At 32.1% G+C, this 15,200-nt stretch overlaps 1 protein-coding gene across 1 annotated transcript; it reads left to right on the forward strand.

Moving 5' to 3' along the window:
* Positions 1 to 5,846: 5,846 nt before the first annotated feature.
* LOC114177334 (probable alpha,alpha-trehalose-phosphate synthase [UDP-forming] 11) lies at positions 5,847 to 8,915 on the forward strand. The gene is made up of 3 exons (XM_028062628.1): positions 5,847 to 7,834; positions 7,930 to 8,203; positions 8,373 to 8,915. Exons 1-3 carry the CDS (start codon positions 5,847 to 5,849, stop codon positions 8,676 to 8,678), a joined length of 2,568 nt encoding a protein of 855 aa, XP_027918429.1. The 3' UTR covers positions 8,679 to 8,915.
* The last annotated feature ends 6,285 nt before the right edge of the window (positions 8,916 to 15,200 follow it).

Raw genomic sequence — 15,200 nt, forward strand, 5'->3', positions numbered from 1 at the left:
ATTTAAGTGATGGAGTAAAAGAAAATGCGTTTCAAAGTTCATTTTATCTTTACTTTCTCCTTTTTGCACATTAATTTTTAGGATCTTTTATTCCTCATTTTCACAGTCAACATTTCAGGAGAATTCATTAGTTTGCGAAACAATTCTCTTAAGCAACTCAAAATTTAAATTATTCTCGAAATTAATCATGTTTTCCACATAAAAACAAACCAAATGCAACCTTCTTTTTTTCACAATCTGTTAATTTTAGAAGCCAAATTTTTCTCTCAATATAACCCAATTCTACCAAATTTATCATTTGAACAATTTACGTCTACCCTATTTTCTGTAGGAATAAAGGATCTGAGAAAAAAAAAAGTGAGTTGCCACAAGAAAAAACTCTAAAATTTACAATTCAAATTTTATTTTTTTTCTAATCACTTAACATCAAATACAATGATTTAATTAGAAAGAATATTAAAAAAGAGAAAGAATACAAACTATTTTTTAGGGTAGTTCAATTCTCTTAAATTTGTGTTTTGTTCAATCCAATCAACTTAAAATGAATTATTTTACCATTCACGAAAATTCAACACAATCACATACATTCTTCCACGAACAATATACAACACACCAGGAGAACGGATCCATAGGGGACCGGCGTGGGTCCTGTTCCATCTTTATAAAAAACATAAATTATATGTATTTATATATCAATATAATCTTTAATTAATGATTTAGTTATATGATGGTGTGGTTATTTTAGTTATTTTATTATTATTTTTATTTAATCCTTCATTTTTTTAAATAAATATTCAAATTGGTCTTCTAATTATTTATAGATGTTTAATCTTTTTTTTATTTTAAATTTAGTATTTTTATTTAAATTTTTTATTTAACTGAGTCTTTTTATTTTTAAAACGATCAAATTTTTATGATCTCCAATTTGAGACTAAATTAATAATTAAACTTAGTTACAACTTAAATAAGAAAAATCGAATTTACATGTCAAATCACTTCACCAAAATATAAAAAAATTGAGTATCTAGGTAGGGTGTACAAAATAAAATAATTTGAATATTTAGATGGAGAGTGATTTGGTGTATAAATTATAAGAAAAATACTTTAACATATAAGTCATAATTAAGCTTAAGTACTAATTTGGTATCAAAATGGAAAGGAAAAAATTAAAAAATTTTAAAAAATAAGAAGACTACATTGAATCAAAATTTTAACTAAAAATACTAAATTAAATTTTTTTAAAAATTAAACATTTTTAAACCATTAAAGTGATTTTTTAGATTGAAGATTAAATTAAACTTAGAAACAATAAAAGGACCAAAATAAATCACACCACTAAATTAGAGAACTAAATAATAGTTAAACATGTATTTATATTTATATAATTTATATTATATATATATATATATATATATATATATATATATATATATATATTAAAATAAAAGTCAAAACTTGTTGAGAAGTAAAATACAATTCATTTACCAAGAAGTCAAATATAATTCATTTATCAAGAAGTCATTATTTCTCTTACATATCTAAACAATTTGTAAGTTGCAACCTATCTTATTCTTTTCCACCTCTTCTCTTTTTTAAATCTCTGAATCCAGCACACTAAAAAAATTATATAATTTGTCCTCAAAACATATATAAAGAAATATAAATACTAATCGTACAACTCCTCTGAACTAACACGCAAAACCTTAGTGTGATGTTCTCATTTTAGATTTTGAAAAGATATATATACTTATTGGAAAAGCATAGTTAATCCATTAATGTTATCTTTTTAACAATCTCATTCATTGTATTGGGTATGGCACCTAAATTAGTGTGATGGTAGGTTTCTATCTACACTTATTTCTTTAATATATTTTGAAAATAGTTTATATTGTTGAGTATATCATTGAGGGTACTGAATATTATGTGAAATAAAATATTTGCAATTATGCTGAATTTTTAAAATTTAACAAAAAAATTCATATTAAGTTGATTGAATTTTAGAGAAGATATTATTTAATTTAAACATTCAGTATTCTTTTTCCTTTTTTTTATATTTTATTTACCTTTCTTAGCACATTAAAATGATCAAATTTGTATCACAAATTATATTAGATGATCTAAGAATTGTTTTTAAAAAAATTATTTCTTAATTTTAAAGTTTTGTTTACTCATTTATCTCGTGTTTAACATTAAAAAATTAACATAAATAAATTAAAAACTTGTATTTATTAATTTTTAAAATTTGAAACTAAAATATACCAAATTTAAAATAAAAACAAAATTCAATTTCACGGTTCGAATATAAAAACTAAAAACATATTTAATTTTTTTTTTAAAAAATTAACATGTAAAAACGAGAATTTTCTAAAACTGCAAATCTTAAAATAAACTAAGAAATCAACATCTAACTATCATTTATAAGATTTATTTCTTGTTTATTTTAAAATTTATTATTAAAATGTTTCATATTGTTATAAATTTTCATATAAAATAATTTTGAAAAGGGTAATTATGCCATTAAAATAAAAAAATGTAACAAATATATATTTAAACAAAATTTCTTTAAAATAATTATAGAAAGTATACATTGTAAATCCATATGAAATAATTTGTAGCTCTTAATATTTTTGGAACAAATTATAAGAAAAACATATTTTATATAAAATTAGAACATGTTTTATAAAAGGTGTTAAAAGTTTATATGCCGTTTCTTATAACCTTAGAATTATCTTTTAACTACACACTCACAATTCGAAAGTCTATCTTTTCATCTGGACTTTGAAATTTAGATTGAGTTATCTGCGTAATATCTGAAGCGGTGCATTCCTATAAAAAGTTTTACATGGAAGGATATAGAAGGTGGAGCGTGAGAATGTTGTTGAATCATGGATGTTCTGTGCCTAACAAAAATATTTACGACAGATAAAAGAATAAAAACAATTAGATTTAAAATAAAAAGAAAAAAATGAAAAAGCGAGGAATGGTGGGTCCCATGTTCGGAGGCAAAGAATTGAAGATACAGCAGAAGATGCCGGCCACGTGAATGGGTAAACTAAAAAAGAAAAAGAAAATATTAAAAAGAGTTTGTAGATAAAGTGGGGTCCACAAAGCCACGTAAAATGTGATGGAGAGAGGTGGGGCCCACTCTATCCATATGTTCAAAATTTTGTATCTCTATCCTTTTTACTAATTCTCACAAGTCACAGGTGCAGGCCCACTGACATCTTCGCTCAGAAATCATCAACAGTATTGCCCCTATTCTCACACGTGTCGCACCTTCTTTACATCTCTCTTCTCAGGATAACCATCGCCCCAAGTCAACTCATGGAGAACACAACAATTTCTTTTTTTAGTTTTTAGAAGTCTTTACCTATAAAACAAAAGTATATTTTTTCCCATAATTAGAAAACGAGGATTTTAAAAGGCAATAAATATTTTGATAATATTCTCCTGATAGAATTAATTCATTGTTTTTTATGTCTATCGGATATTGTGAAAAGCTTCAACAAATCTATAAAAGATAAGAAAAATTATTACTATTAAAATGTTTTGAAAAAGTTTAAATAAACGGTGATATGATCTTTATGAATAAATAATGATTAAAAAATCTATCAGTCGGTGCTTTTTTTATTATCATTTGTGAAGGTAAGCGTAATTCGTGGAAGAAAAAATTCTGAATAAGTAGCGTGGGAAGTTATATATCAAATAAAAATAAAATCAAATAATAATATATAAGTGAGTACAATTTTTATGTCGATTTTATGGGTTAAGTTAAATTTAAAATTTATTTTTAACATGATATCAAAGCTAAATTGAATCTATCATATTGATTTTATTTTATATTCTGTTCTACCAAACAATAAACCGCTAATGAATCATCACTAATTTTTTATCCATACACAAAATAAATATATTCGGCGTAAAATCCACTTCTAACCAGTTATATTTTATTTTAGGTTAACTGTTTATTTATTTATTTTTTAAAATTTCATGCTTTACTCTATATTAAAATATTTATTTATTTATTAAAACAGGTGTTATGACGAAGGAGTGTGTGAAAGAAAGCATGCGAGGGTTGTTTTGGTTTCGGGAGATTGAGGGATTATTGTGGAATTAAAGGATTAGTCTTTTAATATAAAAAAAAAAAGGAAAAAGAAAAGCATGGGTGCCAAGTCAGCAGTCAAAAGTTGTCCGTGAAGGAAAGGCGACACCCACACGCCACGTTAGTCAGGCACACATCCACCTGGCCACTTCTAGGAACTCCTTTTACCTTAAACATCAATATCATTTCTCTTCTAACTAACGCTTCAATGGTAACAAGATCATGAATATACGGAGAAATAGAAGATGGGCTTTATTTGAATTACTAGATATGTAGAGAAAAGAGGAAAAGGAAGAAGATAAGAGGAGATTTGATTTTTATACAAAATCATGAAAAGATATAATCAAAATTACAGCACTAAAATAAATATGTTTTAAAGAGACATCATAATTAATTTTGGATGTAATTTTTTTTAATAACTATAAAAAAGGAACACCAAGCAAAGTTATTGAGTTCAAACGATAAAAGTAGAAGACATCCGTGTGAACATGGATTGGGATGTTGTTGGCGAACCAGGAATGATCTTGCTTTTTCTCTTTTAAACGTTTCCATTTTTCCCACCTGTCCATCATATCCCTCGTTTCTATCCACTTTCCCACTCCTGCATTCAACCACACTTATCTACAATTATTCTCATCACTTTTAATTATTAAATTAATTTATTATATTATACAATCCTATCTCTACCATTTATGAAACCATTTTTAACTGACCTCTACGTTATTGCAATTTAAACAGTAGTGGCAGTAGGTAAATAGTCAATGCCATAAATAACGTTATCCTCTCATTATTTTTTATTCTATCCCTCCCCTTTCCTCTAATTTACAATCCAATATTTTCATTATTTTCTGCATTCTGTCTCACATCTCCCATTCACACTGCTCAACAACGCCAAATTCATGTGTAGTCATCTCTTTACGAATGTGCTCATATGCATGATTTCATATTCATGTGTGCAAGAAAGTTTATATTAATAAAAAACAATCTTTTAAATATATTATAGTGCTATTTCACATTGATCTTTAGTTCTGACCGGGAAACTGCCACATTAAAAAAAGTCTTTCATCTCTAATTCTAACATGGCTCTTGTATTAATTAACTTTAGGAACGTGCAATTATATTGAAAATAATAAAAAATATATTATTGAATAAAATCTGTATATGCTAATAAGAATGGAAATGTTGTTTCCCTTACGTTGCCGTAAAGACCACGTGATCCTATGAATTGGCATTCAATTCATATTTCCCTTTATTTTTTTCATCTTTAAATACACCTACATCCTTATCCGCTTCTACCGGCTATAACCCGTAAACTTCCCACCCCCGAAAACAAAACTATACCACAGTAAGGTAATAAATGAAGGATAACGCCATCATAGGGAAGAGAGGGAGAGAGAGTAGTCGGTTACAGTCAGCAGTGAGCAGAGAGAAGAGTCGTGAATTAGGAAACTGAGATGAGAGAACAAGAAACGTGAACCGTTGGATGAAGACGTTTACATAAAAACCGGTTGAGTTTTCCTTCACTTCGTTCTTATCCTCGCTAGTTTCTTAGTCTTCTTGCAGACAAAAACGCCACCCACGCTCTTCCATCATGGAAGGTGCATCAGTATCTGGGATTTTCATCACTCAAAGATCCATCTTTCTCTAATACCACCATCATCTCATTCACAACAACACAAGAAACGTCACCCCCTCAACAAAAATCCTCTTTCTTTTTCTTTCTTTATTCTTTTCTTTCCGGACAATGCTATCAAGATCTTGCTTGGGGTTGTTGAATTTGGTATCAGTGGATGATTACCAAGCGCTGGCTCGGGTTCCGCGGCTGGTCACCACGGATACCGGAGACGTGGCGGAGTTGGACATGAACGGCATGGAGAATTCTGGATTGGACGAGGTGGTTTCGCCGGTGCCGCGCGAGAGGCGGATCGTGGTGGCGAATCAGTTACCGATACGCGCATTTCGTGAGGAGAAGAAATGGAGGTTCGAGTGGGACAGAGACAGCCTGGTCCTTCAGCTCAAAGATGGCTTCCCTCCGGATGTGGAAGTGTTGTACGTTGGTTCGTTGAAAGCAGAGATCGAAGCGAGCGAACAAGAAGAAGTGGCTCAGTTACTCCTCGAAAGGTTCCGCTGCGTCCCAACGTTTCTACCCCCAGAGGTTCACAAAAAATTCTACCATGGTTTCTGTAAGCATTACCTGTGGCCTCTCTTCCACTACATGCTACCCATGTCGCCGAGCCAGGGCGCGCACTTCGACCGCGACCAGTGGAAGGCCTATGTCCTGGCCAACAAGATCTTCGCCGACAAGGTCACCGAAGTTATCAACCCAGACGAGGATTATGTCTGGGTTCACGATTACCACCTCATGGTCCTCCCCACTTTTCTGCGGAAGCGGTTCCACCGCGTGAAACTGGGGTTCTTCTTGCACAATACCTTTCCGTCCTCCGAGATATACAGGACTTTGCCAGTGCGCGAGGACATTCTCCGGGCGTTTCTCAACTGCGATTTGGTCGGCTTCCACACGTTCGACTACGCGCGGCATTTCCTATCGTGTTGCAGCAGAATGTTGGGGCTGGATTACGAGTCCAAGAGGGGTTACATTGGTTTGGATTATTACGGTAGGACCGTGACGATTAAGATCCTTCCCGCGGGGATTCACTTGGGCCTCTTGGAGTCGGTGTTGTCGTTGCCCCAGACGTCAAAAAGGGTGAAAGAATTGAAGAAGGAGTTTGAGGGAAAGATTGTGATATTGGGGGTGGATGACATGGACTTGTTCAAGGGGATTAGTTTGAAGTTCTTGGCTCTGGGGAAGCTTCTGGAAATGGACGAAGGTTTGCGGGGTCGGGTCGTGTTGGTTCAGATTCTGAACGCTGCCAGGAGTAAAGGGAAGGATATTCAGGATGTGAAGAGCGAGAGTGAGGCTATTGCGAGGGATATCAATGAGAAGTATTCGCAACAGGGGTACAAGCCTATTGTTTTTGTGAATGGACCAATTTCCACGCAGGAGAAGGTAGCGTATTACTCCATTTCTGAGTGTTGCGTCGTGAATGCTGTGAGGGATGGGATGAATTTGGTGCCTTATGAGTACACCGTGTGTAGGCAGGGGACTGTTGCTTTGGATAAGGCTCTTGGGGTTGAAGGCGAGGATAACAAATCCCTTAAAAAGAGCGTGATAATTGTGTCTGAGTTCATAGGGTGTTCCCCTTCTCTCAGTGGAGCCATCAGGGTTAATCCGTGGAACATTGATGAAGTTGCTGAGGCAATGAGTTCGGCTGCAACAATGTCGGAGGCAGAGAAACATTTGCGCCATGAGAAGCATTACAAGTACATTAGCTCTCATGACGTGGCTTACTGGGCAAGGAGTTTTGATCAGGATTTAGATAGAGCTTGTAGAGAGCATTATTCCAAGAGGTACTGGGGTGTTGGATTCGGATTGGGGTTTAGAATTGTTGCTCTGGATCCTACCTTTAGGAAGCTCTCTGTAGATCACATTGCCTCTGCGTATAGAGATACACACAGTCGGTTGATCCTTTTGGACTACGATGGCACCGTGATGCCACAGGCCTCAATAAACAAGACTCCAAGCAGGGAAGTTATTTCTGTGTTGAATTACTTATGCAGTGACCCCGAAAATATGGTGTTCATTGTGAGCGGCAGGGATAAAGATTGCTTGAGCAAATGGTTTTCTCCCTGTGAGAAATTGGGTCTCTCTGCTGAGCATGGTTTCTTCACTAGGTACATTGAATTTCCATGTTGTCGAAGATTGGTAAATGTTCGGTTTTGGTGTTTCTTGTTGTGATATCATCTTTTCGTTTTTCATTTGTTTGCAGGTGGAGTACGAATTCTACTTGGGAGACTTGCGGATTGGCAGTCGACTGTGAATGGAAAATGATTGCAGAACCTGTGATGGCGCTTTATACAGAAGCAACGGATGGTTCCTTCATTGAACACAAGGAAAGCGCAATGGTGTGGCATCATCAAGAAGCAGATCCTTATTTTGGATCATGCCAAGCAAAAGAGCTTCTTGATCACTTGGAAAGTGTGCTGGCCAATGAGTCAGTGGTGGTCACAAGGGGACAACATATAGTTGAAGTTAAACCTCAGGTAGTACTTAACTTAGGGCCTAAATGCGTATATGTTTACTTAGACAATGGTTTGTTTTGTTAGGAGAGACGGAAAAAAAGGTTTTCCTTTTTTAATTGGGACGAAAGTTGTTTATCGAGGTGACTTTTGTGATGGTAATTCGTTGAATTATTTGTTGTATGAAATGCAGGGTGTGAGCAAGGGTAAAGCGGTTGAAGACATTATCTCAACTATGCGAAGTAAGGGAAAGTCACCTGATTTTCTACTATGCATAGGAGATGATCGCTCAGATGAAGATATGTTCGAAAGTATTGCTCGTTCGGTGTCTAATCCAGCTCTGCCAACCATAGCCAAAGTGTTTGCATGCACTGTTGGACAAAAACCAAGTATGGCAAAGTACTATTTGGATGATACTAACGAAGTAATCAATTTGCTTGAAGGACTTGCGTGCCCATCAACACCATCCTCATCCATAATAACTTCTCAAGTATTGTGAGGAACATTATAGAAAGTGATACAGAAAACAGTATTTGTACAGAATGATACTTTCATAGGTTGATTTTAAAAGGTCAATACTTAGAAATTCACAGTTTAGCTGATTCATGTTCTTCACATAACTCGCATTAAATTTTTTCGTTTTTGTATGAAACAAGGATTATGAGTTTCTGCACCGTTCAATGAAAACATGCCTAACAGCACTCTTTCAACAATAAAATAAGGTTTGAGGAGACAACTAATTTTCTTGACACCCTATTATTTTCGTTGACTGCCTGCGAAAGTTTCCTTGGTTTCTGAGTGAAAACCGAAACTTGCAATACTGAACTTCCTTTTTTTTATGGTTGGATGTTGCAAATTGTAGGGAAAAAGTACGGTTTTTGGAGTTTAATTAAATTTAGGCACGAGTTTCATATGATGAGGCTCAGACCATGCAGCTGTAGTCCTGCAAAGGTTAGAGGTACCATTAACAGTAACAGGCTGGCAAACTTGTTTTTCCTTGCAAAGAACTTGTCATAGATGCTGCGGTGTGTGGAAGAGTTAATTGTCAACGATCTTCACTTTTTTACCAATGTACTGTCTCAATCTCAGTAAATTTGATAAATGAAATTATCACCAACCATTTATCAGAAAAAAATCAGCAGATGTTCAAACCTCTCTGCCTTATCTTGTCGAGCCAGAAATTACTAACTTTTTTCAGGTACTTATACTATTAAGACAATAATCGGATAAAAGTTAGGAACGTCCTTTTAGAAATTCTAATGCACATATTGAACTATAAAACACAAAATAAAAAAAGAAAAGTGTATTATTTGGGAAGTTAGAGTATTGTTGAAGTCTCTCAATTGATATCTAGATACACTATCTAATTCTTTATCAAATTCGTACGCAAATAATTATATAGTAAAATAGTACTCCTATAAGATGCTGTGTTAATGAAGTATGTTCTTATTCTCCATACCTAAAACTTGTCATAATATGTATTACTTTATTTTGCAAGTCCTGGCTCCGATGGGAGAACCACTTATTTTAGACAAGCTTGAGTGGTCGTGCATGCTGATATTTTTGTTTTGAAATTTCAGTGGGTCGGCAGAAGTTTCTTGTGCAGTACCCAACCACTCGCTCAAACTTTTCCATGTAAATGAACAATTTTCTTTGGCTGTCTCCGACAATAAAACCCATAAACTAAAAGCAGTTTATCCTACCTAAAACCAAACCAGTTTTATTGATTGACTTGAAAGTTCAGTAGATTATAAGATAATGATCCAATAAGATTTGTCCAAGTAAACTAAGCATATTCAATTCATGTACCTAAGTAACACGAAATTGCTCAATCACATAAAAGTTATATCCTAAGTAGCTTGTGCTATGTTGACACTTGGCAAGGAAGGGATGAAATGGATTGATCTTATCCGAGTCATGTGACCCATTCTCGGGCATGACTTGTTTCTTGAGAGGGAGCTGTGAAAACAAACTACCCTGAGGTATAGTAGATGAAGTTATCTTATATTTGAACAAAATTCAAGCATGGATGATGGTTCCTTTGGATATCCAAATCCAATACAAAAAGGAGGTCAAAGTGAGTGAAACGTGTGCGGCAACTTTTGGTCCTGAAACTTGATAAATCTGGAATGTGATGAATCAATCTAGGAGTAGTCCACATCGATGTTACATATGTCAATGAGGTATGCGAGGTGCGTGTCAAAGATAGAACTGCTTCAAACAATGACAAGTGTTAAGGAACCGTTAGCCAGAAGGCTTCAATTTTTCCAACACGTACTAGATTAGAACGGTGACTCATCCCGTCCTTCATGTGTCACACTTATCTACCATGCCATTTACAACTCTGGAAATTTGTGGTTTAGACTGATTAAACGACTTTCACTCATATTTTAATTTATTTCTCCACCACCCAAACGGTATGAATCGATTTAATTCCAATTCATCTCAATTCAATCATTGCGGTCTGTACAGATTTTTCTTAGGCTTAATTACATTTTTCTCTATTATTTATTTATTTATTTATGTTAGCTTTAGTCCTTCTATTAATAAAAATATCAATGAAGTATTCAATTTTAAAATGTGATAATATGAAACCTTTAAAATTCAATCAAGTCTTTCAATTTTGAAAAGTAGACCAGTATGAACTTTTTATTTGTTAAAATAGATGTACTTACCATTATATTTATAAGTCGTAGCGTACGTTAAATATAAATTATACAGAGAATGAATAGTCGACATTTGTTGACAATTTTACTGCTTTATTATTATGACTGGTGTAATTAGGGATGTCAACGGGTCGGGTCGGGTCGGGCATGGATAGTGTCTACTTGCAATCCGACCCGTCAAAAAAAAATCCGTCCATATCTGTCTGTTTACTCATCGGGTATCCGCTTAAAAAATATCCGTGGATATTTTTAAAATCCGCTGATACCCGTGGATACATGATACCTGCAAATATTTCAAAATATATGTATTTTATAAATTTTTTAATATAAAATTATAAAAATAAAATATAAATTAAATTAAATTTTAATTATAATTAAATTTGACATAATAAAATATACTATTACTTATAATTTTAATTAAATTTAACTTAATAAAATATAAATTACATTTTAATTTTAATTTTTTGCGGGTAACGAGTACCCGTAAATACGGATAGTATGATACCCATACCCGACCCGTTTATAAGCGGGTATTAAAATATCCGCTACCCGTAGGTAGTAATTATCCGTCGCGGATTTTATCTGTAGATATCCGCAGGCACGGATATTTTTGTCATTCCTAAGTGTAACACCTCAATTTGACGGTATTTATCTTACTAATTTTGGCTTAATTATATGTTAAGTTTCTGATAAATTTTTTAAATTTTTTTTACCGAATTCGGATTAATTTTTGTAGGTTATTGGGTACTTAATAAATTTATTTTTTTCCATTAATATGTCGCAATTAACTTTTTATGTGAGGTGATGTAATTCTTAAGTGATTAACAAGATTATTATCTTGTAATATCATCTTGTTTAACTGTGTCAAATGTCATTTTATTATTTAATAATTTTATATTTTTGTAATATTTTGTAATTTGATGATTTTAATATTTTAATTGAAAATTATATAATTATAAAATTATGATTTTGTGAATATAAAATTATGATATATTTTTAATTTTAATTCAAATAATAAATGATAATTTTATAATTATACAATTCTGAATTTAAATAACCAAGTTTTTTATGCAAGTTTTTTTTTCTCTCATAAACAACTAAAAATTCATTTGGTTAAATAAATGTATTTTGAGAAAGTTTGTTTAAATTTTATGGATATAAAAAGTAATGTATTAATTTTATTGAAAAATTTATTAATTATATGATACTGTTATGCATTAAAACTGTTATCAATATTTTCTTTTTATGAAAACTAAGTTTTTTAAAAGTATTCATTATCACATATCAACATTTGTCTTAATGGAGTTCAATTTTTAATATAGTAAAAAGGTAAAACTAACTTCTAGAACGTTACATCATTAATCCAATAATATGTCTCTCTGAAGGTAGAAGTTTTTACAAATTTCAATAAAAAGTATTATGATTTTATTATTATTTTATAATTATACAATTTTGAATTAAAACAATAAAATTATAAAAATATTAAATTATACAGTTATAAAATTTTAATTAAAAAAATTATAAAATCCTAAAAATTTTAAATTTTAAAATTTTAAAATAATAAAATGACATGTGATGACAATAGGAGTGACATTATATCATCCAATTGACCAAAAAAATTAATAGTGAGACTCAATAGAAAAAATAAATTTATTGAACACTTGATAGACTACAAATATTTATCAAGTATTCAATTGAAATTTTCTAAATTTATTGTGGACTTAAAACATAATTAAGCTTTAAAATATTACATAATTGATAAAAAAAATTGACATATAAGTATATAAAATGTATTTACAAATCTTCTCCATTAGAAAAACAAAGCAAAACTTTTGAAAGATAATTAATACTTATCAATTAGGAGAATATATACAATACAAATGACCACTACTCTCTCTAGGAAAACCACCATCATTATATTGTTTCACCACTCTCTCAGTCGCACCATCTTCTACTCACGCATAACATACTATCATAATAAATATGTACTTTAAATGTTTAAAATTGTTTGTTTGCAAGTGTATTGAATTGTGATTCTAGAAGAGAACTCATCTAACCCTGTTAATATTGGACTCACATAGATGAAAATAGTTAGTAAGAGTTGAAGGATGTTTTAAATTAGTTATCATTCAAATTCAATACGGGCATCAGAGTATAATCAACAAAGACACAACTAATACAATTCTGAAACTTTAAATGGCAAACATAAACTATAAATAAACCGAGGGAGTAAAATTGTAGAAACTATTCATTCATTCAATAGGTTGAACATGTGTTCTGTTATTTCATTTCTCTAACATTTTCATTGGTATACTCTATGTATGTATCCAATTGTTTATATGCACATTTATAAATTTTCTCCTACAATCTCATATATTATACAATTCAAAAATTATTTAAAAGAAAAGTTGTAGATTATATAATTTAAGTAAAAAATAAATTATAAAATAAATAATTTTCGGATTGTACAATTCAAAGCTATGTTTTTCTAACACCTTTAATTTTTGAAAGTTATTCTTAACTTCTAAATTACAAAAAAAGCTTCTGGATTACATAATTTAAAAAATAAAAAGAGGCTTTCTTTTAACTGGGATGTAACGGAAGATTTATAGAGGTGCAGGAAGAAGCTCTCTGCGTATATTGTAACAAGAGAAACGGCCCAAAGAATGATGGGTTTCTAACGAAAGTAGTATTGGGCCTTCAATGAAAAAGCATATTGAAGGGGCATATTACTGATCAAATCTTTAAACCAATTACTATTTACACTCCCCTTTCTTCTTCTTCTTCCACTTCTCGCATCTCAATTATTTCTAATAATGCCTAATTTTTCCTTTTCACATAAAGATATTATTTTCACCGAAACATTAACGCATATTTCGCAAGTATTCTGCTTGGTACTGTCTTTGGTTGTTTTCCTAATCCACTCCAATTGAAAATAACATTCCTTGTGCCTTGAATGTTCGAAGGTTGGATTTCAATGGTATTGGATCAAAGCTTCGAAGAACCGGTTAATCTTGTCACATTTTCAATTACATGAATAACACAACAAATAACGTTGGACAACATCAACTTAGATAAAGTGGATTTTGTTGCTTCCGTTGAATGTTTGCGAGGTTTGCACCTTGAGATAAGAGAAGTAGGTGTATCTTAGGTGAAGAAGGAGGAGGATAAACGAGATAGAAAGAATTAAGAATAATTTAGGAAAAAAAGAGATTTGGTATGAGAAATTAAGAAGGGGGTGTAAATAGCAATTCCTAAAGTTGGATTGGTGCAACAATTGTTGGGCCACTGCAAAGTAGTAGGCATGGGTGAAACACAGAGATGGGGTTTTTGATCTATAAATGGAGCATGCATTAAGAGAAGATATGTTAGGCAAAAATGAATTTAAGAGGTAATAAAATTTGTGTAGATAGATAAGCAGATGACATAATAAGATAAAATTGCCAGGTTGTTCCAGACCCATGGACACTGACATGCATCATTATACAAGATTTGAAGTATTAGACGGTCACTGTCCCAGTGTGGTTATGGGCACCTCTTATCCTCATTTTTTATTTGAATAATTGCACCTTATTTTCCGATTCATTCAAACGTTAATGTCTTATGACACGGTTACTATTCCGAATTATATGTTAAATGGGATCCAGATGACGTGGAAGTTCCTTCCAGCTGCCGCTGCTCCCTGCCTCAAATCAGACATTAATGTAAAAATGGAATAAGATACGGTGGATATTTCCTGTTCTTATAATAATAATAATACATATACTTTGCAGCTTTTTAGGATTATAAAATATGGTAGCGGTTTGATTTGATGTTATGTTGGATATGGTGGAATTATGTGAAATAGAAGGAAGCGAGAGAAGAGAAAAGATAAAAGTGGAAGGAAAAGTTGTAAAAGTTGATTAAAATGTTATTGTAAACAGAGTGAGAGGGAAGAGGGAACAGGTAAGCATGGTGGTCTAAAAGGCTGCATATCTACCAAAAGATGAGCAATCCAAAAAGGCATGTTTTGCTTCGTCGGCTACTTCTTCCGTCATCCATGCCTCTCTCAACTCCTATCCTGTCTCACACAATATCTATTTTTATTTATATTTATATTTATTATCAGGAGAGAGGAATATTTGAGTTGGAAACTTTTTATCTTGGAAAATAAAATAATAATAAGCAAGGCTTCAGGTGTCAGCATCTGCTTTTAAAAGGTAACAGAAAAAGTTGATTCATACGTTATTCCTTGGAAGACAATCCTTTGGCTTTTAAAGGGTTTAGGTAAAGAATGAAAAGATAGAGGTGCACATCATTGGAGGGGTGTGAGTGAGTGTTATGATGGTTAATTGGTGTGCCTTTGAGTGTTTTTT

Source organism: Vigna unguiculata, chromosome 3 (genome assembly GCF_004118075.2).
Source record: "Vigna unguiculata cultivar IT97K-499-35 chromosome 3, ASM411807v1, whole genome shotgun sequence".
In the NCBI taxonomy this organism is placed as follows: domain Eukaryota; kingdom Viridiplantae; phylum Streptophyta; class Magnoliopsida; order Fabales; family Fabaceae; genus Vigna; species Vigna unguiculata.